We start from the raw sequence: 21387 nt of genomic DNA, 5'->3' as shown, positions 1-21387 counted from the left end.
AAATTATTTTAAATGATTTTTGAGCTAATTTTGAAAAAAAAAATCAAACAATTAAACCTTTTCAATTATTATTGTTGAAATTGTGGTTTAAGTATAATTTAAAAAATTAATTTGATCTTGTTAATGATTCAAAAATTAAACAAATATTTAATAAAAAAATCGAAATTAAAAAAAAATCAATTAGGAATAGTTTATTACGCCTAAAAAATACTTTTAATGGACTCTGTTTCAAAATTAGTTTATATTTAAATTTTTATTAAAAATTAGATCAATTCAAAGTTTGTTACTAAATTAAATCAAAATTCTCGTTAAACCAAAATTTTAATAAATTAAAATGAAACTTAAAGTCAAATAAAATTATAATGAAAAGAATTAAGAATTCAAAATTTCAGAAATATATTTTTTTTAAATCACCAAATTAATTTTTTTCAATTATTTTTAACTTTGTTAAATACGTTAAAAAAAACCCTTAAAAACCCTGAAAATGATTTTTAAGAAAACTCTTAAGATTTTTTTTGAGTCTTTGTAGCTATAGAGTCAAAAAGCTCCAAACCTCAACTTTTTAAATTTTTAAAATTAATACTTTTAAAGCTATTATTGTTAATTTTTCTTTAATGAAATTTGAAAAATAACTTTAAAAGTTTACTTAAGAAATTTTAAATTTTTTTATCGATTTTTTAAAAATATTTTATTTCTGAACTCTTAGACAAAAATGAAATTTAAGAATCTTAAGTCTATTTAAAACTCTATTTTAGAATTTCTGTTAATTTAAATTCAAATTAATTTTAAAAGAAACTTCAAACGAATTTGTATTTTTTCAATTTTTATTTAAGAATTAATCTTAAAATTATGAATTTCAATCAATTATTTTATTCTTCTCTTTCTCTCTTGCAGATCTCGAGGAAGCCAATGAGGAACTCCAGGCACTTGTTCTAACACGAGGCGTTGAAGAGGGAAGAAATCTCCTCAATGGAACATCGAATAGCCTGGCGCAGGAGTTGCATGACATGAGTCAGAGTCAGGTAAAAGGGTCGTCAAAGAACTCTTAAAAACACTGAAGAAAATCTTTTTTTTTTTTGGGAAGATTTCAAAGAAAAACTTTCACACTCTTAACTCACTTGAGATTGTCTTTGCAGGATGGAACAGATGCGGCTATGCTGACGTCACTCACGCAGGTAAACTAATTAAAACACCTCCCACGTCTCCTTTTTTTTATTCCACCTGCATGTTTTGCTTCTCAAAAGGGCTCTGCGAAGGACCTCCTGCTACGAATATTACTTTAATTATTTTCCTTTCTGTTTTTTTTGGTTTATTTTATTTCCTCCTCCTTCTCGATTGAGTCATATTCTAACTTTTATCTTTTATTAAATTTGCGTAATTTTCTGCGTAAGATCCATCTCAAAAGGGGGTCTAGCTTTGTAATCTACTCGTCTTTGTGTACCTTTAATATTTATTTTCTTATGTGATGAATTTAATTTTAATTTTTTATGTTTTAACCTTAAGTGTAAAAAAAAATTTAAAAAAAATCATTTTTAATATTAAAAAAATCAAAACGAGCATTTAGTTCATCATTTGCCCTTGCAACTGTTGAGTAATAATTTTTTTTTCGGGGTGAAGACTGAGGAGTGGTGACACGCAACAGCAAAGCCGCATCTGATTCACTTCACTGACTCTTTTCTTCCTCACACCTATTTTTTCATAACTCACCTCAATACACTAAAAAAATAATATATATTCATTTCATTCACATATAACACAAACATTTTTAAGGGGAAAATTACTTGAAAAAAAAGGATTAAAAGATTCATTTTGGACGCTCATGCATGAAATTATATGGGGTAAATCAAAAAAAGAGATGAAAATACATTTGAAAGGGAAAGGAGTTTATTCATTTTTATGCATTTAAGACTTTTTGGTTTAAAAAATTATATTGACTTGATAGAAGATTGACAGAAGATCATAAAACATACGAGAAAACCCGAAGATTTTTCCATTTTTCTCTGGAAAAAAAAACCATTACATTGTTGCACATAAAGCATATGCGTTAATGCTTCATTGGTGAATTACTTATTTTCTAATATCTTTAGAGTGTTTTGTTTTACTACTGAACTCTCTTTTCAAAAGAAAACTGCTAGGTCTCATCGATATTGAGACTGAAGAGCATTTTGTAGATGCATATGTATATTTGCTTCATGCACAACCTGCACAACAATTGCAGTCAAATGAAAAAAAAAGAAAAAGATTTTGATGCCGCTTCAAGTGACGATTTATCTTGATAAAATCATAAAGCAATTAAACAATACAGACCTCTCTTATTTTGAAATCTTTTTTTCTATTTTATATTTTTGTGCATGAAGCAAATGCTTCATTGCGTTCATTGCTAATGTAGCTAAAGTTAAAAATTAAATTTCAAAAGACAGATAATCGATAGCGGCATATTTAAAGAAATAACTGCACTGTGTCTATTTTGCTTTTTTGTGTATGAAGCATATGCTTTTCTTTGTTAAAAAGTGATGTGGAATTCATTTGAGATGAGCAGAACGCTTTATTCTTCCATTTGTGTTAGTCATAGATTCTTAACTGACGCCGTTAGAAGGGTAAAGTGTTTTCACTTTTATATGAAGCATATGCATCGTTGTTTATTAATAAAGAGAGTGTTGTCAGAATTTATATATCCCTAAATGTATTGTTATTCGTGGATATAAAATTAAAAAGAGCTCACTATGTAAAGCATATGCTCAAAAGCTTTTTAGTAAGAATTACTTAGAAGCGAATTTTTTTTGCTGAGAAATTATTGTTAGGAGAATGTTTTATGAACTTCTTGGAATATTTTCTATAACTTGCTTATCTGTTTGAAAATATTTTTTTTTTGTTCATCAAAATGAATAAACTTCTTTTGCGAATCATCTTCAAATATTTTCTTCTCTAAAGAAATATTGAAAGAATTTAAAAATTGATTAAAAAATTTTTTTTTTAATTTTCTTTGCAGCTCCAGACGGCCTATCAGGACAAAGAGGAAGAAAATGTGAGGCTGAAGCACTACATCGACACCATCCTTCTCAATATTGTCGAAAACTACCCTCAACTGTTGGAGGTTAAAAGCAATTCAGTGTCAAATGCGGGGAATTAATGAGAAATTCAATAATTTCAATTTCCTCAGCAAAAAAACGATTTTTATGAAGAGATATTTGTAATTAGAAGAAAAAAATATTTTTATTTGTCATTAAAAATGCTTTTAATTTGAGAGTGTTATGCGTAAAACAGAAGGATTTAAAAGATTGTAGATAGATTAAAAAAGGAAGATTTTATGATTTATGATCAAAGGAATAAAAAATAAATAAAAAACAGGACATCCCAATAAAGGTGATCGTGCGATCGTGTAAATTGTTGAGCAATTTAGTTTAAAATTTGTGATTAAATGTGGCTAAAAATAGGATTATTAATTACTAATTCTTGTTATTATTTTACAACAATTAATAAAAATCATCCCCCAAGTAGATTATTTTGTAAATTATTCATAAAAATGCGAACAAATTAATAATAAAAAAATAATACTTTTGCAAAATGATGTTTTACTTAAACTTAGCTTCTTTAATTTGTTAAACGGACAGCGTGTTGCAGCAACAAGTTGAAGGTCTTCGGTTCAAATCTCGATCAAAATGGAGAATTTTTCTTTTTTTTTTACACAACAAAAGCTCAAAAAAATGAAAGAATCTTTCTAAAATTCAACTCTGGATTGTTTTTTTAAGGATGTAAAAAAATGTCTTCATTTGTACTGTTCAAGTGTGTGGCACCAGAGTGGTTGTAAACAAGAATAAATTCACACAATGGGTCAGTTTGAAAAGATGAAAATTGCCGCAACACCAAATTAGCCCCTGAATAAGATCAACTGATGAATAATTTAGTGCTTTATGATGGCGGAAATACACTTTTCTTCACAACAATCAATCAATCTGGTTAACTTTAGTATACATATTACGTTACTCACTCAATGCGATCTCCCCTGATCCTCTGTGTGCTTTGCTTATACAGAGTCCCCTTGATCGGGTTTTGTTATCTTCAAAACATCCAAAAATTGATTAAATTGGAAGCAATATCTGCATGAGAAATTCAAATTGAGATAAAAAGAAATATAATGATCAGGATAAAAATTAAAGATCGTGATCATGTTAATGTTTATTGGATAAAAAGGTTTTTCTCTCCGGAATATTTTGATTTTTGCGACAAAGTATTGATCATTGTAGTCTACCAAGTAAAATTACTACTAAGATATTACAATTAAATGATATTTCAAAGATCATTTGCGATCATTGTCCTGCTAGCTTTTCTACTTACTATATTTTTATTTTTTTAGTTTATTTTTACATTTTAATGAGGATTTTGATTAAAAAAAATGTTCTTTGAACATTCCAAACATTCGCTCCTATAAATATTTTTTTATCGTGATCTTTCAACTCTCTCTCACACTGAATGATCACTGAATGAAGTCCAGCAGAGATGAGGTGGCTCAGTCGACGAATGATCAGTGATCTTCAGGCATTCAAGCTGACCTGATCGCGAGGGTTACCCAGCTGCCGGAGGCCCAGCTGGGCCACTTTGAAAATTCCTTCTGCCCATTCAAATTTGACCCCTAAGCTTTGCGCGCGGTTATCAGTTGTGGCGGGAGAGAGAGAGAGAGCGAACCTTGAACTCTTATCACCCATTTCTCTCAGATTTATTTTCTTTTTTTCCCACCGCCGCCGTGATAGTAATTTCCCAAAGTGCCGGGGAGCTGCTCGTCCAGACGATGAGAAGCTCCCTTGAAAAGTACAATCTTAAGCAACGGATTTTCCTCGTGAAGAGTTTCTATCAATTTTTTGGGAATTACGAGAGTATTAAAAATTGCTTTGTGAGTGCCTTTAATGCCCCCATAATGCCCACTGAGGAGATTGTCAATGAAGTCATTCGGTTGTTTGAGGAAACGGGCAATGTGGGGAATTTTGGTGATCTTCCCAGTGATCTTTGTGATTTAGAAGTGAGTGATCTCATTCGAATTTTCTTTTAATTGAAAATTTTAAATTAAAAAATTTAAATTCTTGATCTTTCAATGCGATCATGAATAAAATCACGATCTTGTGATCTTTTCAATAATTCCCTCAAACAGGATAGTGATCATGCTGATCTCATGTACTTCAAACCCCATGTGGATGCCGCAAAGGAACCTCAGGAGGTTGAAGAAATTGCCTTTGATGAACATCTCTTTGATATTCCCAGCTCTGTTGCATCCAATCACGATGACTCATTGCTAGTGGACGCACCTGGTTATGATCATCAAGACTTTATCAAGTTGTTTGATTTGCATCAAAATGGCGCGGAGGACAGGAGTAATCCCATTAGGGTGGCTGTTGAGAAAACCCTTGAAGATCTCGAGGATCCCACGAAGAGTCTCGAAGCCTCCATGTCACCACTAGCATCCCTGGAAACGCCCCTTGCATCCCTCGAGGAGACAATTCGTGAACTTGAGGAATCTCTGCGGAGTATTCAGTCTTCCGGCAACCAAATGGGGTTGAAGAAATCCCAAAGAAACTCCCAGAAGAGGCGTCATACGGAGAAGAAGATTATCTGTGAAGTGTGTGGGAAGGCGTTTGCCAATGAATCCCGATTGGAACTTCACAAAACGTGTCATTCCACCGAGAAGCTGCATGAGTGCCCGCACTGTGGGAAGTCCTTCCGGTGGATGTTTGCTCTGTCGCGGCACATAAAGCTACACACGGATGATGGGAAGAAGCTCTTCAAGTGCCACCTGTGTCAGAAATCCTACAGATTCGAGAGGTACCTCAAGGTAAGGGATTTAGGGAACGCAAAGCTGGTTCTCAGGGAGCTTCTTTGGGTGTTTCGTTCCGAAGAACCGTTGGGTTTTAAATTTCAATTTTCTTACCAATTTTCTTGTTTTTTTAGCACTAATCTAGCAGAAAATCAAGTCAGAAAACTTATTTTCAGACCAAAAAAAATCATTTTTGACGAATCCTTAGTCGCCATTGTTGTAGACTCACATAAAACGATCTTCCTTCACGCTTTCTCTCTATTACTTCCTCTAGAATTATTTCTAATGCTTCATCTAATTAAATCCAAGTTTTCTAGCTCCTTGGCGTCCTTTATTTTATGGAAATTAATATTTTTTGCCTCTTTTTTTCAATTTTCTTCCATATTGAATTTTCAAAGCTTTTTTCAATATGTCTGCTGTATAATGAAAAATCGTTTATTTAGGACTAAATTATGTACTAAAAATTTAAAATTCAAATCTTCAACGGTTGTAACTGATTTCTTCCTCCGGTAGATTCATGAGAAGAATGTTCATGAGAGGCAGCAGAAGTACTTCTGCAAATGGTGCAACCAGGAATTTATCTCTCAGGCTGAACTCTTGATTCACTGGAAGACCCACAATGAGGGCATTTTCTCCACTGACACTAATCCCAATATCTCAAGCGTTGTTGGTGAACTCCAGTGCTCTGAATGTGGACGGATGTTTTCCACGAGGGATAACTTGAGGAAGCACACTGTCCTGCACACGGAGCACTTCCCCTTCACGTGTGAAATCTGCGGAGTGGGTTTTAGGTGGAAGGAGAGTGTCCAGAGGCACATGCTGAAGCACCTTGAGACGTCAGACGCCGGGAGTTTGCTGCAGTGTGAAGTGTGCGGGAAAAGAATGACCCGACGGAGCATCCTCAAGGAGCACATGAAGACACACGAGAAGCCCCCTTGGACCTTCACGTGTACCTTTGAGGGGTGCAAAGGGAACTTCCGTTGTGAAAAATCCCTCAAGAGGCATATGTATGAGAGGCACAGGAAGCTGAGGATTAAATGTACGCACTGTGATCTGGTTTACAAAGACAAATCTCAGCTTCAGGTGAGTCAACTTCTTGCCCTCCTTCTTCCTAGAGAATTTATTACAGGAAGCATTTTTTTTGCAGATTCACATCCGACGATGTCATTTGAAGGAGAAAGCCCCATTTGAATGTACAACTTGTCAAAGATTCTTCTGGATCAAAAGAGACTTCCGGAATCACATGCAGAAGCATCATAACGTTAAAATTCAGTGATTTTCTATTTTTATACATTAAAAAAAAATGGCGATTCTGGTAAAAAAAAACGTTAATTTGGTTAATTTATTCAAAATAAAACAAACATAATAAACAACTATAAAACATTCCAGTGAAACAACAATGAAACACAAAATGTTTTGTGGTTGCGTGTGGAAAAACATTTTCAAAAAATTAATTTTCCATGGAAAAACTCATTTTTGGGGCTCCAAAAGTTGCCAGGAATTCTTAGGGGGCCCACGGGGAGCTTTGAGTACTTCGCCAAAAAACATTTGGCGGCGGTATTCAAAGTTAATTTTCTTCATTCCAACACAATTTTCCGGCTTTTCCTGCCGCAAGGGGCTTCTCTGGGGCCCCCTGCATCTGTTCCGGAGGTTTTCCGGGTTTTTCGAGCGGTTTTTCGGGAAACTTAATTTTGGCCGAAAAGCCGCCGGTAGTTTGAAATATAACGAATTTTTTGTTGCATTTTGACAAAATTCGTGATTTTCTTGTTTTTCTCCCGAATTTTTGGGCATAAAACACATTTTTGGAGCTCCTGGGGCGCTTACGAATGCTTTGGGGCCCCCGGGGAGCCCCTCTGTACGGAATTTGGGGCCCGCGGAGATTTTGACGGTTGGGGATTTTACACGCACTTTTTTTCCCGGAAATGGATTTTCGCGTAGTTTTGGAATTTTTGATGCCAGTCGACGCGGCGTCGCTTCCCGGTCACAAAAAACTACTTCCGGCCGGAAAATTCGGCGGAAAACGCGAGAAAATTGCGAAAAACTAAAAGTGTGAGGGAGACAGACAGATAATCGATATTATCGCTACCTAGGTAGCGATAATATCGATAATCATTACACTCCTATTTGGAAGAAGAAGAAGAAGATGAAAACAACAAGTTTTTAATTAGTTTGAGGTTAGGAGAATATTTTTTTTCTGCTCATTATTTTTAGTCTCAGTGAAGAAATTGCAAGAGAACTACTACAATGAATCGTCCCAAAATAACATTTGGGAAAATTAATTTCTCAAAACCATCAACCAGCACGGAGGAAACCAAAGAAAATCCACAAAGTGAAGGTAAAATAGTTTTATTATTTTGTAAACATTAGTGGACATAACCTCAAAAGTTGTTTATTTTCTTACATTTTTGTGTTGAATTTTACAGGATTTGGTACTTTTGGGAAGAATGCCCCGGTGAATCAACTAAATGAAGCCATTGAGGAGATTGCAGATGATTTGGAGAGTCAACATATGAAGGAAATTATGGGAATATCCGGTTTTGGACGGAAAGCAAAGAGCTTTGATATTGCTGAGCAAATTGCAAAGGCAAAGAAAGTTTCTACACCACGGAAGGCTGTTGAGAAGCTTCCGGAAGCACCAGCAAAGGATGACAAAGAAGCGGAAGAGGAGGATGAGGATGTTATTGGTCCACTGCCACCGCCTAATTTCGCATTGGAGGAAGAGAAGAAGAAAAAGAAACCCGAGAGGGATGGCAGTGGGAGTGATGATGAAGAAGATAGTGATGAGGAGGAGGACACAAGCCTCCTGGGGAAGATTCCCGCAAGTCACGAAGTTGCCATGCAGCATGGATCACGGGCTGTTATTGCCATGTCAGCCGATCCATCGGGGGCTCGTCTGGCTTCCGGATCTGTGAGCTACGACCTGTGTTTTTGGGATTTTGCCGGTATGGATACAACAATGAGAGCCTTCCGGACCCTTCAGCCGTGTGAGAATTATCCCATCCGGGGAATTCAGTATTCCGTAACGGGTGATCGGATTCTCGTTGTTTCCGGGAATTCACAGGCAAAAATTCTCGATCGGGATGGTTTTGAGAAGATGGAATGCGTCAAGGGGGATCAATACATCACAGATATGGCTCGTACAAAGGGGCACACAGCACAGCTGACAGCGGGATGCTGGCATCCCAGTAGGAAGGAAGAATTCCTCACGAGCTCCCTGGATTCAACGCTACGCATCTGGGAAGCTTCCAATGGGAAGCAACAGAAGAATGTCATCAAAACCCGCGCTCAGGGTGGACTTAAGACTCTCCCGCACAGCTGTACGTACAACCGGGATGCCACACTCATTGCTTCCGGATGTGCTGATGGCTCAATACAAATGTGGGACACACGGAAGATGTTTGTCAATACAACCCACTGCATCCGGGAGGCACATAGTCGTGGCAGTGAAATCTCCTGCGTCACATTCTCCCACCTTGGCACACAGCTGGCTTCCCGATCATGCGATGGGAGTATGAAGTTGTGGGATATGCGACACCTGAAACAGCCTATCTTCACCTTCAACGATCTCTTCTCCCGCTACGACACCACTGATTGCGTCTTCAGCCCCGACGATGCAATCCTCGTGACAGGAGAGTCAATGGACCGGGAGAAAGAAGCCGCTTCGGTGTACTTCTTCGACGCACGGACAAGTGAGCAAATTCACAGCATTCCCGTCACAGATTCTCACATCATCAAGGTCATCTGGCATCCGAAACTCAATCAAATCTTCGTTGGCTGTGGCAATGGGGTGGTGAAGTGCTTCTACGACGACAAAAGAAGTCTCCGTGGGGCCAAATTGTGCGTTGTGAAGACGTACCGGAAGAAGAAGCATGTGGAAGTTGTGGGGACAACACAGGTGATCACCCCGCATGCGCTACCAATGTTCCGGCAGGAGAAGAGTCGCTCAAGTCGAAAGAAGATGGAGAAGGAACGTGCAGATCCGGTGAAGTCACGAAAACCCGATCTTCCCATCACTTCAGGGCAGGGTGGACGTGTTGCCTCATCCGGAGGAACCCTCAGCAGCTACGTCATAAGGAATCTCGGACTTAGCAAGCGCGTGGACGATGATCAGGACCCGCGAGAGGCAATCTTAAAATACGCCAAGGAAGCAGCTGAGAATCCCTACTGGATCGCTCCTGCGTACGCAAAGACACAGCCAAAGCCAATCTTTGATGCTGAAGATGGTCCGGATGCAAAGAAACCGAAGACGGAGGAATAAAAATAATAAAAAATTCAAATATTGTAGAAGGCCGGCGTGTGATTTAGATTGAGAAAAATGGGAAATTTTATGAAATTCTCCTTCCGGTGAGCGTCGATTTGTTTGATTCAGTAATTAAAACATTCTAATTGCCAGAGCTTTCGACACTCTGCGGGTCATCCTCAGAGCGTTATGGATGTAAATTAGTTTTTGGTAGGACTGAGGTGCTCCCTCCGGAGGCGTCAAGGATGTGTGTCAATCCGAGAAAAACGCAATTTTTACCAGAGCTTTCGGCGAATCACCTCGCCCTCTTTTGGATGTAAATTTTCAGAGCTTTCGACACCCTGCGTGTTTTCATCGGTAAAATATGTAAATAGAAATGCTGAGAAAATAAAATGAGATTAGTTAAGAAAAAAAAGGAAGAGATTTGTTTATTTCCTGTCCTTGAACATTGCGTCCTGGAGGCGATAGCAATCACTGACGATCTTCCACTTGTCCGCCTGGGCGGTTATGATGAATGTTTGCTGGAAGGGACGTGCAAGTCCGTCATTGCTGAACTTCACGGAACCGCTGACTTGAATGAGGAAGGTGAGTTGAGTGGCATCGAGAATGGGCTGAGCATCGAGGGTATTCATCTGATGATCAGACACAGGAAGTTCCTGATAGAACTTCTGAATGTCATCCTTTCCCGTTACCCCATTTCCATTCCACACAAGAACTCCATTGTCCAGGTACAAACGGAACATTTGCTGGAAGAAAATTGAAACAAAAAAAAATAGTTAGGAACTTGCAGGGGCTCATACAACAGAGGGGGGACTTACATGGCGCCTCTTGTCGAGACTTTCGTAGTAGAGTTTTGTGAATTCTTCAGACGTCCTGCACGCTTGGTCCATTTTCTCAAGTATAGCCTGCAATAATTTGTATCCTTAAAGATCCTCCAAAGTCCTTAAAATTCACCTTTATTACTTACCTCATCCATTTTGGGGCGCTTCTTTTATTTATTTCACAACAAAAGAATAAGATCCAACGCCGGAAAGCAAAACAAAACACTTTCTTTGAGGTTATGTTATTCCGCTGAAAATGTTTCTTAGCCCTGTATCTTAGCGTATGTTGCAAATGTTCTTGCTTACAAAAGTGACGGAGTTTAGTGCGCGTGAACTCAGCAAAGAATTTATTTTGTGCTCAATTTTCTTTTTATTCTTTTCGGCCTAATTAACTGAAAAAAGGTAAAAAATTTCATTAATATTTTCCATAAAACTTTTCTTGAGTCAAATTCTAAAAAAAATCATTTAAGAAATTAAAAAATATGCAAAGAATTCCAAAGAAATTCCACATTCTTCATCCGCCCACAAAGAACTTTTTGAAGATACAATGAATTTTCCTTTAATATTCTCATCAAATTAATGATTTCGACTATTTTCGTGATAAAATGTGAATTATTAGTTTATCAAACGTGAGAATTTGCACATGTGGCCAATATTGGGGGGCTGCAAAAAATTCAACGAGCTCATTCTCAATAGTTCAAGGTTATAGAAGACACACATAATGAAGTGTCGATAAAAATTGTTTTTTTGCGTAATTCAATTCCTCTCCGCGACTTCCTCCTTCGCATCTCTAAAACTTCTACAACTCACTGTTGCTTCTCTTTTCGACCGATAAGACTCTCTCAATAATGATGAAAATAATTTCAAGAGGGCACAACCAGGGTGAATAGGAACAGAAATATGTAGGATGAATAACTTTACGGCCGTTTAGCTTTAGCTGTAAAATGATGGATAAGCAGCGCCATCATTTCTATTGGTTAATTTTAGAAGCTTAGCAGCCATTGAAACAAAAGTATAGATAGATTAATGGCAGTTTAACTACTCCTAACCTCTAAAATGTTAGAGCTTTTACGCAATTTCAATGGTTTCAATTGTTTCAATAAATCAAACAATAAAATATTCCTCACAAAATCTCAATTCCTTGCATATTAACTTAAATTCGATAGCTTTGAAATCCGATAAGTCCTTAAACTCATTAGCAGTTAGCTGGCAAAACCCATGAGTTAGAAAGAGACAAAAAATAATAAGAGGATTTTGGAGTCCACTATAGGTAATTTTGAATAGGAAAATGGTAATTTTAAATGTTTGAGAGTAGGAATAGAATTAATTAGAGTTACAGGACTTCGATTTATCGATTTAGCTTCAAAAACGTAAAAAAAATCTAAAACTTTCGTCAAAACTGAAGCGTTTTTCTAGTCGCCATTTTGGTTTGTTAAAATACGCGTCGGGCACTGTTTTTAATAGAATTTTCTTGCAAATGTGAATAGAACAAGTTTTATTGTAAAATTATAGCATTTTGCACATCAATTCTCATTCGGTTTCAATGTCTAATTGATAAATTTTTCTATGATTAAAGACCTAACAAACCACACTGTACATAACCTCAAAGTTGTATCTTTAAGCTGTTTAATTTCTTTAAAAACCCAAACAAAATAATGATGCTTTTTTTATTTTCCTTTTTTCATTAACTATTTCTTAACAAATTGTGAAAAAAAGAAAAGACCCTTAATTTTGTTCTCAGATTTATTTTTTACGATATTTCCGACATTTCGAGTGTTTGGATTTCCCTCTTCCTCAGACAAAGCTTAAAATATTGCAAAAATGCATTCAAAATGCAAGTGTCTGTTTGATATTTTGCCATATTTTGCCTGCCTGAAGAAAAGGGAAATACGAGTCCTCGAAACGTTGCAAAAAATATCTTAGCAAAAATAAAAAAAAGTTCTTTGCCGTAATTCAAAATTTTTATTTTTTTTAATTCAAAATTTTTAAATTTTTATTTATTTCTTTTAATTCTCCTTTATCGGAGACGTAAACTCTATTTAGAGATTTTTAATTACAATAGGGGAGACCGGGGTTAAAAAAGTCACTTAAGGGTTTAGAAAAAGCTCAAAATATCATATTTCCCAAATATATAAAATGAAATGTATAGCTCATTTTTTTAGGTAATTTACTGCCCTACAACTCTTTCTCAGATCATTTTGTTCTATCTAGCTAGGAAATATGATATTTTAAGCCTTTTACAAACCCTTAAGTGACTTTATTAGTCCCGCTCTCCCTTAAGAATAAAGAATATCTTTCTTCGAATGCACGATGGAGGCGCATAGTATGACCAGGCGCCTCCATTGAAAGCTCTGAATTATTTTCCATTAACAATTAAAAATTCTGCATTATTCAAAATATTATAAAATCTTTTAAAATCAATTCAACGTCGAATTTATGAGCTAAATCTTAAAAAAAAGTAAATAGTTCCTATTCACCCCTGTTGTCGGTATAATCTCTTCACAAGTGGATATTGAACATACCAAAAATATAACGAGAAGCTGCATTCACGTACTTTCTTACCATTTTTGCGAACATTTCAAAGCTCTAAAATGTTTTTGCTTTTTCCAGGGCAAAATAAACATCTCCCAGATTGGCCTTTGATCAGAAAAAAGTTTTTGTCGGAACGGGGGGTGAGTGAGCAGCTTGCGCAGGCCGCAACGCAATGCCAGTATCTTTTGGGAGCTTCGCTGGGAATGTGGAGCAACTGTAGCTCACCAGTTTCTGTGTTGGAAATTTTTGGATTGAATTTTGAGGATTCTCTTTGGTTGGTGTGTTAAATCAATTTGAGAGGAGAGTTTTGAAGAAACGTGCGCGCGTCTCCCATCCACATTATGCTCCTGCTGCGAAAGCGGAAATTTATCAAGAGGTGAATGAAACTGAATTTGCCCATCTTTGAAAAAAAGAGTAGGAAGACACACGGACATAGGGGTGGAAGAACTTTCTTTGTTTATTTGCCTTTCAATTGATTCGGGAAGGAGGAAGAACAAAGAGAATTAGTGAGAAGGCATCCCTTCAATGCGGTGAGAGGTGGTGTTGTGTCCATCCAGGAGAAAAAAAAGGATCTTGCAAAAAAATAAATTAAAATAGTTTTGTAGTGATTCCCGATTGAGATCCTGAACAGAAATTAATTCAAAAAAAAAAAAAACTGAAGACTTGGCAAAAATGTCTAGTCTCACAATTCACCGAATCATTAATAATCTCTTTTCGTCGACGGTGCTTCCCGGATTGTTTGTCTTTGCTTGGCTGGCCGGTTTGTAAGTAGATTTCCAATCAAAATTTAATTTTTCATTTTATTACAAAAAAAAAATAAAATAAAAAAATAAAAACTAATTGTGAGGGAGGATGTTGAATATGCCATCGGGCTTCTTTACTAATTTCTTTGTCCTTTTGTCCGTTTCATGTGCATTCAGGTGATTATTTTCTCTCTTAATTTTAAAATTTTCCATCAAAAAAGAAAAGAATTAATTTTAATTTTTTCACCTTCAGCGCATTTTTTCTCATTTCTACATAAAGAATTTTTTTGATATAAAAGATTTTACATTTTGTGAAAAGAGACTGAAGAATGAAGAAAATGTTGCGCAATATAATGTTTATTCAAATAAGTATATGTAATAGTTTGTTTGAATTCATAATATTTGATAAGGAATGACTGCAATAACATTTCAGCTGAGATGGAATATTTTTCAATGTCTCTTTGTAACTATTAATAGAGGTTATTATTTATTTTCTTTTTTTTGATAAAAGAAAATATGTCTAGTTCGGGAAAAAATCTCTCAAGAGCAGAAAAAAATATTCTTTAGGTCAGGGAAATGTTCTAATTGTACAAAGAATTAGACGAAAGGATAGCCCAAGTTTCACCTTTGATCAAAAATATTGATCATATATTGAAATATTAAGCACTCACGCAAATGCTTCACGTAAAGACCTATAAATACAACATGGCGACGTTTTTCCCTGCATTATTAGACTTTTCTTCTTAGTTTGTTTTGATAGTCAGGTTAAAATAGATTTTTAAGTTGGTTTTAAGATTAGGTCTGGCTGTATCGCGACTGAATGCATTTTTAAATGATTCTTAAGAAATTTAACCTCTAGGCCGCCAAGCGGGGTCGTTGAACGACCCCAGCCCTATATTTCGTGCTATAACTTAATAAATATAAAAGATACCATTCCCATCTTTTGGAAATAAGTTCTTTGGTTATCTGAGGAGGTTGTGTAAAAATTTCAGCTCAATCCGTCCACCACAAGAAAAGTTATTAAGGAAAATGTAGAAGAAGGAAATTCAAAAATTGGTGTAACGGCCATGCTGCGGAAAATTTCTCAGAATGAAGTTAGTCACATCATAAATCATATGGTTGAAGGGTTGTGTTTACTTTTTTACTTTACCTTCTCAGTGTCAGAATTATCGCGAATAAGTAGCATAAATCGCATAAAACATAGTCAGAAGCACATAAGTGTTGAAAAGAATAAAGAATTTTCTAGAAATATTGCCATTTATCACGGTGCGGGAAGTGAGGGGAATGCGGGGAAGTAGTGAAAAAAATAGCAGTTGCGGTCAACTTCGTGGCAAATTTCTCACGAAGAAAATGTGAAAAATGAGTGAAAAATGTTTTTCCCTAATATCTTCTTCTACGTGTTTCCGGGTGGCGAATTTGTGATGCAAGGGGCAAGAGGACTATATAAGGAGTTTAAAGGTAGTGACCCGACAGTTCCCGGTTTTATAGTTTATGAGAAAATCGACTTCCTTCTTGGGGTCGTTCAACGACCCCACCTTGGCGCTCTAAGGAAGCTCCAAGGTCTTGGCGGCCAGCAGGTTAAACCTTTTGTGTCCACGTGAAACATAGAAACATTGAAACATGAGCTCTTTTTATCACAATATTTATTGTCTAAATGATTTCAGAGGACTTTTCTCAGTCAGAACGTTTTCTTTGACTTCTTTTGCGTGAATTTGATGCATTTGTATCTCAGAAAAGAAATTAAGTTCATAAATAATTGGAAAAAATAAAATTTTTCACTTTAGGTCAGCGTATGACCCAAAAAACGCGAAAGGGGTTAATGCGTAAGGAAGTCCAGACTGATCAAATTTTATTTTGTCCTAAAGAGCGGAAGCATTGTTTTAAAAACAGATTAATAATAAGCCGAAATTAGAAGAGAATTTTACTCATTCTCATTCAAAAAAAAAGTAGGGGAACGTGGCCCAATTCGAACCAATTAAGGCCTTTTTAATCCGCTATTACTTAAAACTGATAAAACATTAAATGTAAAGTTTTAAGAGTAAAAACAGAATAAAAATGGGCTTTAAAATGGTACCAAGTTTAAGAATATTGCTTTTGATTTTGTTTCATTTTTTTTTCATTCTGCACGGACCTTTAGTGGTCCGAATTGGGCCACGTTCCCCTACATTATTTTTTTTTATATTTGAATTTTTGAAATTTGCGAAAATTCTAACTGTGGTAACTTCAGTCTTCTTTTTTTCCAAATTTTTGAAGGTTTGAAAATAATCTTATTTCTTTAAAATAAATGCAAAAACTTTTAACATTAAGCCTGATGAAGCAGGAATGTAGTCTTCGAAATGTCATTAATTGATTTATTGGTTAGAATAGTGCTCTTGTTTGTTTGTCATGGAGTTGTTTAGCAACTTGATAACAACAAATCTTATTAAAATTCTTCTTAATTTAACATTCTTCCTCATAAAAAGTATGTTCATTGACCAACTAAAGTTTCGCCATCAGGGTCAAAAGTCATACGCAGGGAGGGGGAACACAAAAATGTAATCTCGTCCAAAGAGTATGAATCACATCACTTCACAATAATGGTCTTTTGATACACAATGTACACATATACAGCATAAATTGTTCCTTCGTCTCTTTTCTTTCTTTTTTTTTGTTTTCTTTCTTCATTTTGTCCAACATTATATTTTATATTGAATGACAAAGACACACCATCATGAGTAACATGAGTCCAACCACTTGAATGTCTCGCTCATTTCTCTCACTCTCATGTCGAATTAAACGCATGAAGAAGAAATGAATCAGTTGGTGATTTCCCTTCATTCGCATCATTTGGATGCTTCTCTTTTTGATTTTTCATCCCTTCCCTTTATTTTTTTTTTCGATTGAACTTTTATTGGGCACTGTGTAGACATTTTTTGTGAAAGGGGTTGAAGGAGGGAGGAGGATCAAGAAAGAAATTCTCACATTAGAACGTATTGTGAGGAGAAATATTTATTTGTTCTTGAGTGTAGCATTGTTGGGGGTGCTGCTGATGCCCAACTAAATCGATTAATTGTGAATTTTATCGACTAAAACGCCATCCTTCACACACGGTGTCCTTTTCTTCATAACTTTTCAACATTTTTTTCCTTCCCCCCCCCCCCAACTTTTCACTAAATAATTCAAAATTTCCCAGGTGGTGGTAACTGACTAACATTCCTAATATTCCTCCTCCTGCACTTATTCAACATGTTGTGTTGTCCTTTCATTTCAACAGTTTAGTTTTTTATGTGAGAAGAGTGGCACGAAATATCGTAGAGAAAATTGTTGTGAGAAGAAAAATAAATTAAATTAAAAATCATCATGCTTCTGGAAACATCATCATTTGTACTTTGGTGTGATATTAACATTAAGAAGAAAAAAACAGACATAAAATTCATTTTTTTGTGTTGTGATTTTGCAAATGAATTTTGATGAGAAAGAAAAATCAAGAAAAAGAAAATGTTTAGTCTATTGAACAAAATAATCTTATCTCTATGAAATAACATCCTGATTACGTCTTTGTTTTTTTTTTTATAAATAAATTAATTGTTGGATTTTTTTTCTGTGTGATTTTTTTGCAGCATTTCATTGGTTACACTGAAAGTCTGCCTTGTGGGTTTTGTGATTTTCTTCATAATATTGCCGCTCATCTTTAGATTTTGCGTTCCTCTACAGCGTGGAATCCTTTTCTTGACCTTCAGTATGTACTTTTTTGACTCTTTAATTATTTTTATTTGATGAAGAAAACGCATTTTTATGCTTTTTCGAATCAAGAGCGTAAAAAATTGGTTTAACAGTGATGACTCGCAGTAGAATCTCTTAATTTGTTTGCTTCATTCGATGAGTTTTTCTTTAAAGAGACCCTGATAAGTGTAAAAAATACCTTTATCGGTGTTGAAGAAAGTTTAATTATCGACTAAAAAAAATAAATCTTATAGAATGTAATTAAAATAAATACTTCGAGGCGTCACTGCATATTCTGTAATTTTTATATACCGTCAAGTGGAATTAATTTTAGTATTATATAATATTTTAGCTTAAAATTCGACACGTTAAAAAAAACTTAAGGAATGATTAATCTTTTATCGTTCGTAATATTTGTTACTAAAAACATTTATATCCGGAACCGTTAAGGGGGGTCTCTTGGGAAATCTGTTAGAATTTACACATTTTTAATGTTGTCATTTTTTGGGATTTTTCTTAAACTTGGTTTTCCGATGTTGGTTACATTTGAAGCCTAATTATTGAAGTGTAAGAAAATCACTTTTCGCCATTTTAAGTGCGACGCCATCTTGTGATTTTCCGACTTTTCTACAGAACTGCCCTAAAACACAAAGGTAGGTTTTTCTCAGGATCTACTGGATGGATTTTGATGGGGTAAAAAGCAAATGAAAGAGGACATACCCGTGCAGATTTTGATGTACCAGAATTTTGAATTTCCATTCTGGGGCTGAGAAAAGTGGAAAAACGTCAAAAATATTAGAAAAAAGTCACATTTTTCCACTTTTCTCAGCCCCAGAGTGGAAATTCAAAATTCTGGTACATCAAAATTTGCATTGGTATGTCCTCTTTCATTTGCTTTTTACCCCATCAAAATCCATCCAGTAGATCCTGAGAAAAACCTACCTTTGTGTTTTGAGGAAAATCTCAAGATGGCGTCGCATCTAAGATGGCGGAAAGTGATTTTCTTACTCTTTAATGATAAGTCTTTAAATGTCACCAACACTTGAAAACCGAGTTTAAGAAAAACCCCAAGAAAAATTAAAATATTTAATTTCACCAGCTTTCAAAAGAGACCCCCCTTAAGTTGAAAAGTTTTAAACAAAAACGTGACTAGCTTCTTTTGTTTCTTTTGAAGTTAACATGTCTTTTAATTAGATATTTCTTGTTCTATTTACTATCCACTTAAATTTAGGAATCACACATAATTAAAAAACTAATTTATATAAGTTTTTTATATTCATTGTTTAATTTAATGGTTGTTTAATTTATTTTATTGTTCAGTAATTTTGCTTTTAAATTGTAGCTAATTTTTTTTAAAGGTTCCGCACGCGTTATAACAGACGGTTAAAGTTCCTTTCAAGGTTAAAGAATCTTTTTTGAGAGATGCTTTTAGGATTGAAAAAATTAAATAAATATTTGATTTTTTTCAAAATGGTAGAGGGTAGACAAAGATGGCGTCTGTTTGTTAAAATTTCTAAGAAACTGATAGTTAAACAAGCCTATTTGTGGATAAACTTGCTAGATTTTACGATATTATATAATTTTTCGAGGATTGATTTCCATCTTCTTCAGGTATTTCCAAATTTTAAGGATAATTCTGGTAATCTTAAAATTCATTTCAAGACTCATTTTATTAATTATTGACGCTATCAGATGAAAACTATGTGTTAAAATCAGTTAAATTTAAGATCTATTTAAATTAAGATCAAAAGGCTTTTTCCTAAGTTTTCCATGCTGTTCATGTACCTGAAGAACCTAAAGAATAACCAAACTTTCAATCCGTTGTAGTCAATGTAGAAAATTCCTTAAAAATTCTATTCTTTGCGTCTTTTGTCTAATTTATAAAAACTAATACATAAATGAAAAATAAATTCAATCAATACATTTTTTAAATAAATAATAAACAAAACAAAACATGGCGTCCCCACGCCATCTTATTAAATTATTAATGGCGCCAGATTTGAAATTCAAATTATACTTTTAGGGAAACAAATGAGAAAAAAAAAGAGGAAAAAGGGGAACTATGAATAAATAATAAAATTGTCCTTTATTTCTTCTTTATTAACAGTAACTTACCCACCTAATATTGACTTCAGTCGTCCTGAAAAATCGGGTCTAACTGGAGTGCGTAATCTGTACGTGACCCACCGCGATGAGGAGGAGAATTGTGACATAAATTTGGGCGTTTGGCATATTTTGCCGGGTTTTGTGGTACGTCGTATGCACCATCAACTCGGTGTGTCCGTGGAGAGCACAAAGAATGTGTCTGATAGTGAATCAGACGTGATCCCGGCACCCGTGGAGGATGCCCTAAATGGCCTAGCGGAGCGCTTTGTTGACCCAATTGGGGATGAGAGGAAGAATGAATTTTTCGAGGAAGTTTTAGCCAAAGTTCCCGGAGGTGTTGTGCTGTATTTACATGGGAATACAGCATCAAGGGCGGCACCGCATCGTGTTGAGCTGTTTCAGGTGCTCCAACGGATGGGCTATCATGTCGTAGCGCTGGATTATCGTGGCTATGGGGATTCTGGGCGTGTTTCACCCACGGAAAATGGGGTTGTTCGTGATGCATTAGCTGTTTACAAGTACATTCGACAATTGACACCAAATCCCATCTTTCTGTGGGGCCATTCACTCGGCACAGGTGTCTCAACGCACCTCCTGTCCGTGATGCAGAAGCAACAAATTCCCGCGCCACCAGCTGTTGTACTCGAGAGTCCCTTCAATAATATTCGCGAGGAAATTCGGGAGCATCCCTTCTCGAAATTCTTCCGACATCTGCCGTGGTTTGATTTTACAATTTCCGAACCAATGTACCGGAATAGTTTACGATTTGAGTCTGACGTGCACATTGGGGAATTCCCACAGCCAATACTCATTCTCCATGCTGAGGATGATCTCGTGGTGCCCTTCAAATTAGGCTACAAACTCTACCGACGTGCCCTGGATGTGCGAAAGAAGAACTGGGGCCCCGTGGAGTTTCATCGTTTTGAAGGTTCCAGCCACTATGGGCACAAATACATTTGTCGCGCACCAAATCTTCCTGAAATTGTGAGGAAATTCTTCGACACCTACCGCAATGAGGTGTTTTAGATTCAAGTGAGAGAGCGAGGGAAGAAGGATAAAAAAAAGTGAAAGGGAGAATAGTTGAGGGTTGTAGTCTCCTCATCCAAAATGTATAAAGTCAATTTGATGAATGTCATTAAAATTAAGTGTATTGATTGTTAGAAAGTCTTTTATTTTCTTTATAAGTTGACCACCATAGGCGTTAATGGAAGATGAGGGCGCTGTTTGCCTTTATAGCAATTGGTTTGAGAGTTTTTGAGATGGTCCAAACCTTTAGGAAGGTTATATTGTGATACGCAACGTTTCTGTGCGATTTTTCTTTCTATCTTTCTCTTAATTTTTAGATGAATTTTTCAGCATTAATGTCGGACAAAAGAGGAATTGAGGTAAGTTTTGTTTTAATATGTAGAAGCTACACCGTTATATTTAAAAAAAATATGG

The 21387-nt window shown here is 35.6% G+C and overlaps 5 protein-coding genes across 25 annotated transcripts in view; 4 read left to right on the top strand and 1 right to left on the bottom strand.

Annotated features, from left to right (window-relative positions):
- Window positions 1–3565, top strand: part of LOC129794910 (rab11 family-interacting protein 3) — a 49156-nt gene extending 45591 nt beyond the window's left edge. For 13 of the 19 annotated variants that reach the window (XM_055835828.1, XM_055835836.1, XM_055835833.1 and 10 more), the window contains 3 exons: window positions 895–1022; window positions 1137–1175; window positions 2990–3565. In XM_055835828.1, the coding sequence (XP_055691803.1) occupies window positions 895–1022; window positions 1137–1175; window positions 2990–3130 (308 nt within the window). In that variant the 3' untranslated portion in view covers window positions 3131–3565. The remainder of the gene's footprint in view (window positions 1–894; window positions 1023–1136; window positions 1176–2989) is intronic. The other 6 variants (XM_055835837.1, XM_055835845.1, XM_055835844.1 and 3 more) reach the window with 1 other exon arrangement.
- Window positions 3566–4521: 956 nt separating this feature from the next.
- On the top strand, window positions 4522–7242 carry LOC129794904 (zinc finger protein OZF-like). Its single transcript, XM_055835820.1, has 4 exons — window positions 4522–5014; window positions 5144–5821; window positions 6317–6886; window positions 6951–7242. Exons 1-4 carry the CDS (start codon window positions 4787–4789, stop codon window positions 7077–7079), a joined length of 1605 nt encoding a protein of 534 aa, XP_055691795.1. The 5' UTR covers window positions 4522–4786; the 3' UTR covers window positions 7080–7242.
- Window positions 7243–7949: 707 nt separating this feature from the next.
- On the top strand, window positions 7950–10087 carry LOC129794897 (gastrulation defective protein 1 homolog). The gene is made up of 2 exons (XM_055835811.1): window positions 7950–8138; window positions 8227–10087. The coding sequence occupies exons 1-2, from the start codon at window positions 8048–8050 to the stop codon at window positions 10059–10061; spliced, it is 1926 nt and encodes a 641-aa protein (XP_055691786.1). The 5' UTR covers window positions 7950–8047; the 3' UTR covers window positions 10062–10087.
- A 358-nt stretch (window positions 10088–10445) lies between these two features.
- On the bottom strand, window positions 10446–11297 carry LOC129794937 (NTF2-related export protein). The gene is made up of 3 exons (XM_055835878.1): window positions 11011–11297; window positions 10862–10948; window positions 10446–10789 (listed from the first exon to the last, which is right to left on the bottom strand). The coding sequence occupies exons 1-3, from the start codon at window positions 11017–11019 to the stop codon at window positions 10472–10474; spliced, it is 414 nt and encodes a 137-aa protein (XP_055691853.1). The 5' UTR covers window positions 11020–11297; the 3' UTR covers window positions 10446–10471.
- LOC129794917 (lysophosphatidylserine lipase ABHD12) lies at window positions 11138–21111 on the top strand. 3 transcript variants are annotated; one of them, XM_055835855.1, is made up of 4 exons: window positions 11138–11266; window positions 13475–14160; window positions 17739–17857; window positions 19949–21111. In XM_055835855.1, exons 2-4 carry the CDS (start codon window positions 14069–14071, stop codon window positions 20971–20973), a joined length of 1236 nt encoding a protein of 411 aa, XP_055691830.1. In that variant the 5' UTR covers window positions 11138–11266; window positions 13475–14068; the 3' UTR covers window positions 20974–21111. The 3 variants fall into 3 exon arrangements, with proteins under 3 accessions (XP_055691830.1, XP_055691832.1, XP_055691831.1); XM_055835857.1 differs by having other exon boundaries at window positions 11158–11266; window positions 13475–13772; XM_055835856.1 differs by lacking the exons at window positions 11138–11266; window positions 13475–14160 and adding an exon at window positions 14179–14316.
- The last annotated feature ends 276 nt before the right edge of the window (window positions 21112–21387 follow it).

Source organism: Lutzomyia longipalpis, chromosome 4 (assembly GCF_024334085.1).
Source record: "Lutzomyia longipalpis isolate SR_M1_2022 chromosome 4, ASM2433408v1".
NCBI lineage: Eukaryota > Metazoa > Arthropoda > Insecta > Diptera > Psychodidae > Lutzomyia > Lutzomyia longipalpis.
The sequence above is the reverse complement of the archived record's forward strand: the minus strand, read 5'-3'. Positions and strand labels throughout refer to the sequence as shown.

Bases quoted from the DNA above. Each gene is read 5' to 3' on its own strand.
- LOC129794904 (XM_055835820.1), top strand. From the start codon at position 4,787: ATGAGAAGCTCCCTTGAAAAGTACAATCTTAAGCAACGGATTTTCCTC. The intron at 5,822-6,316 runs GTAAGGGATTTA...TTCCTCCGGTAG, and splicing joins GATTCGAGAGGTACCTCAAG to ATTCATGAGAAGAATGTTCA. The intron at 6,887-6,950 runs GTGAGTCAACTT...TTTTTTTTGCAG, and splicing joins AAGACAAATCTCAGCTTCAG to ATTCACATCCGACGATGTCA.
- LOC129794897 (XM_055835811.1), top strand. From the start codon at position 8,048: ATGAATCGTCCCAAAATAACATTTGGGAAAATTAATTTCTCAAAACCA. The intron at 8,139-8,226 runs GTAAAATAGTTT...TGAATTTTACAG, and splicing joins AGAAAATCCACAAAGTGAAG to GATTTGGTACTTTTGGGAAG.
- LOC129794937 (XM_055835878.1), bottom strand. The intron at 10,790-10,861 runs GTAAGTCCCCCC...ATTTTCTTCCAG, and splicing joins GTCTCGACAAGAGGCGCCAT to CAAATGTTCCGTTTGTACCT.
- LOC129794917 (XM_055835855.1), top strand. From the start codon at position 14,069: ATGTCTAGTCTCACAATTCACCGAATCATTAATAATCTCTTTTCGTCG. The intron at 14,161-17,738 runs GTAAGTAGATTT...ATTTTTTTGCAG, and splicing joins TTTGCTTGGCTGGCCGGTTT to CATTTCATTGGTTACACTGA. The intron at 17,858-19,948 runs GTATGTACTTTT...CTTTATTAACAG, and splicing joins AATCCTTTTCTTGACCTTCA to TAACTTACCCACCTAATATT.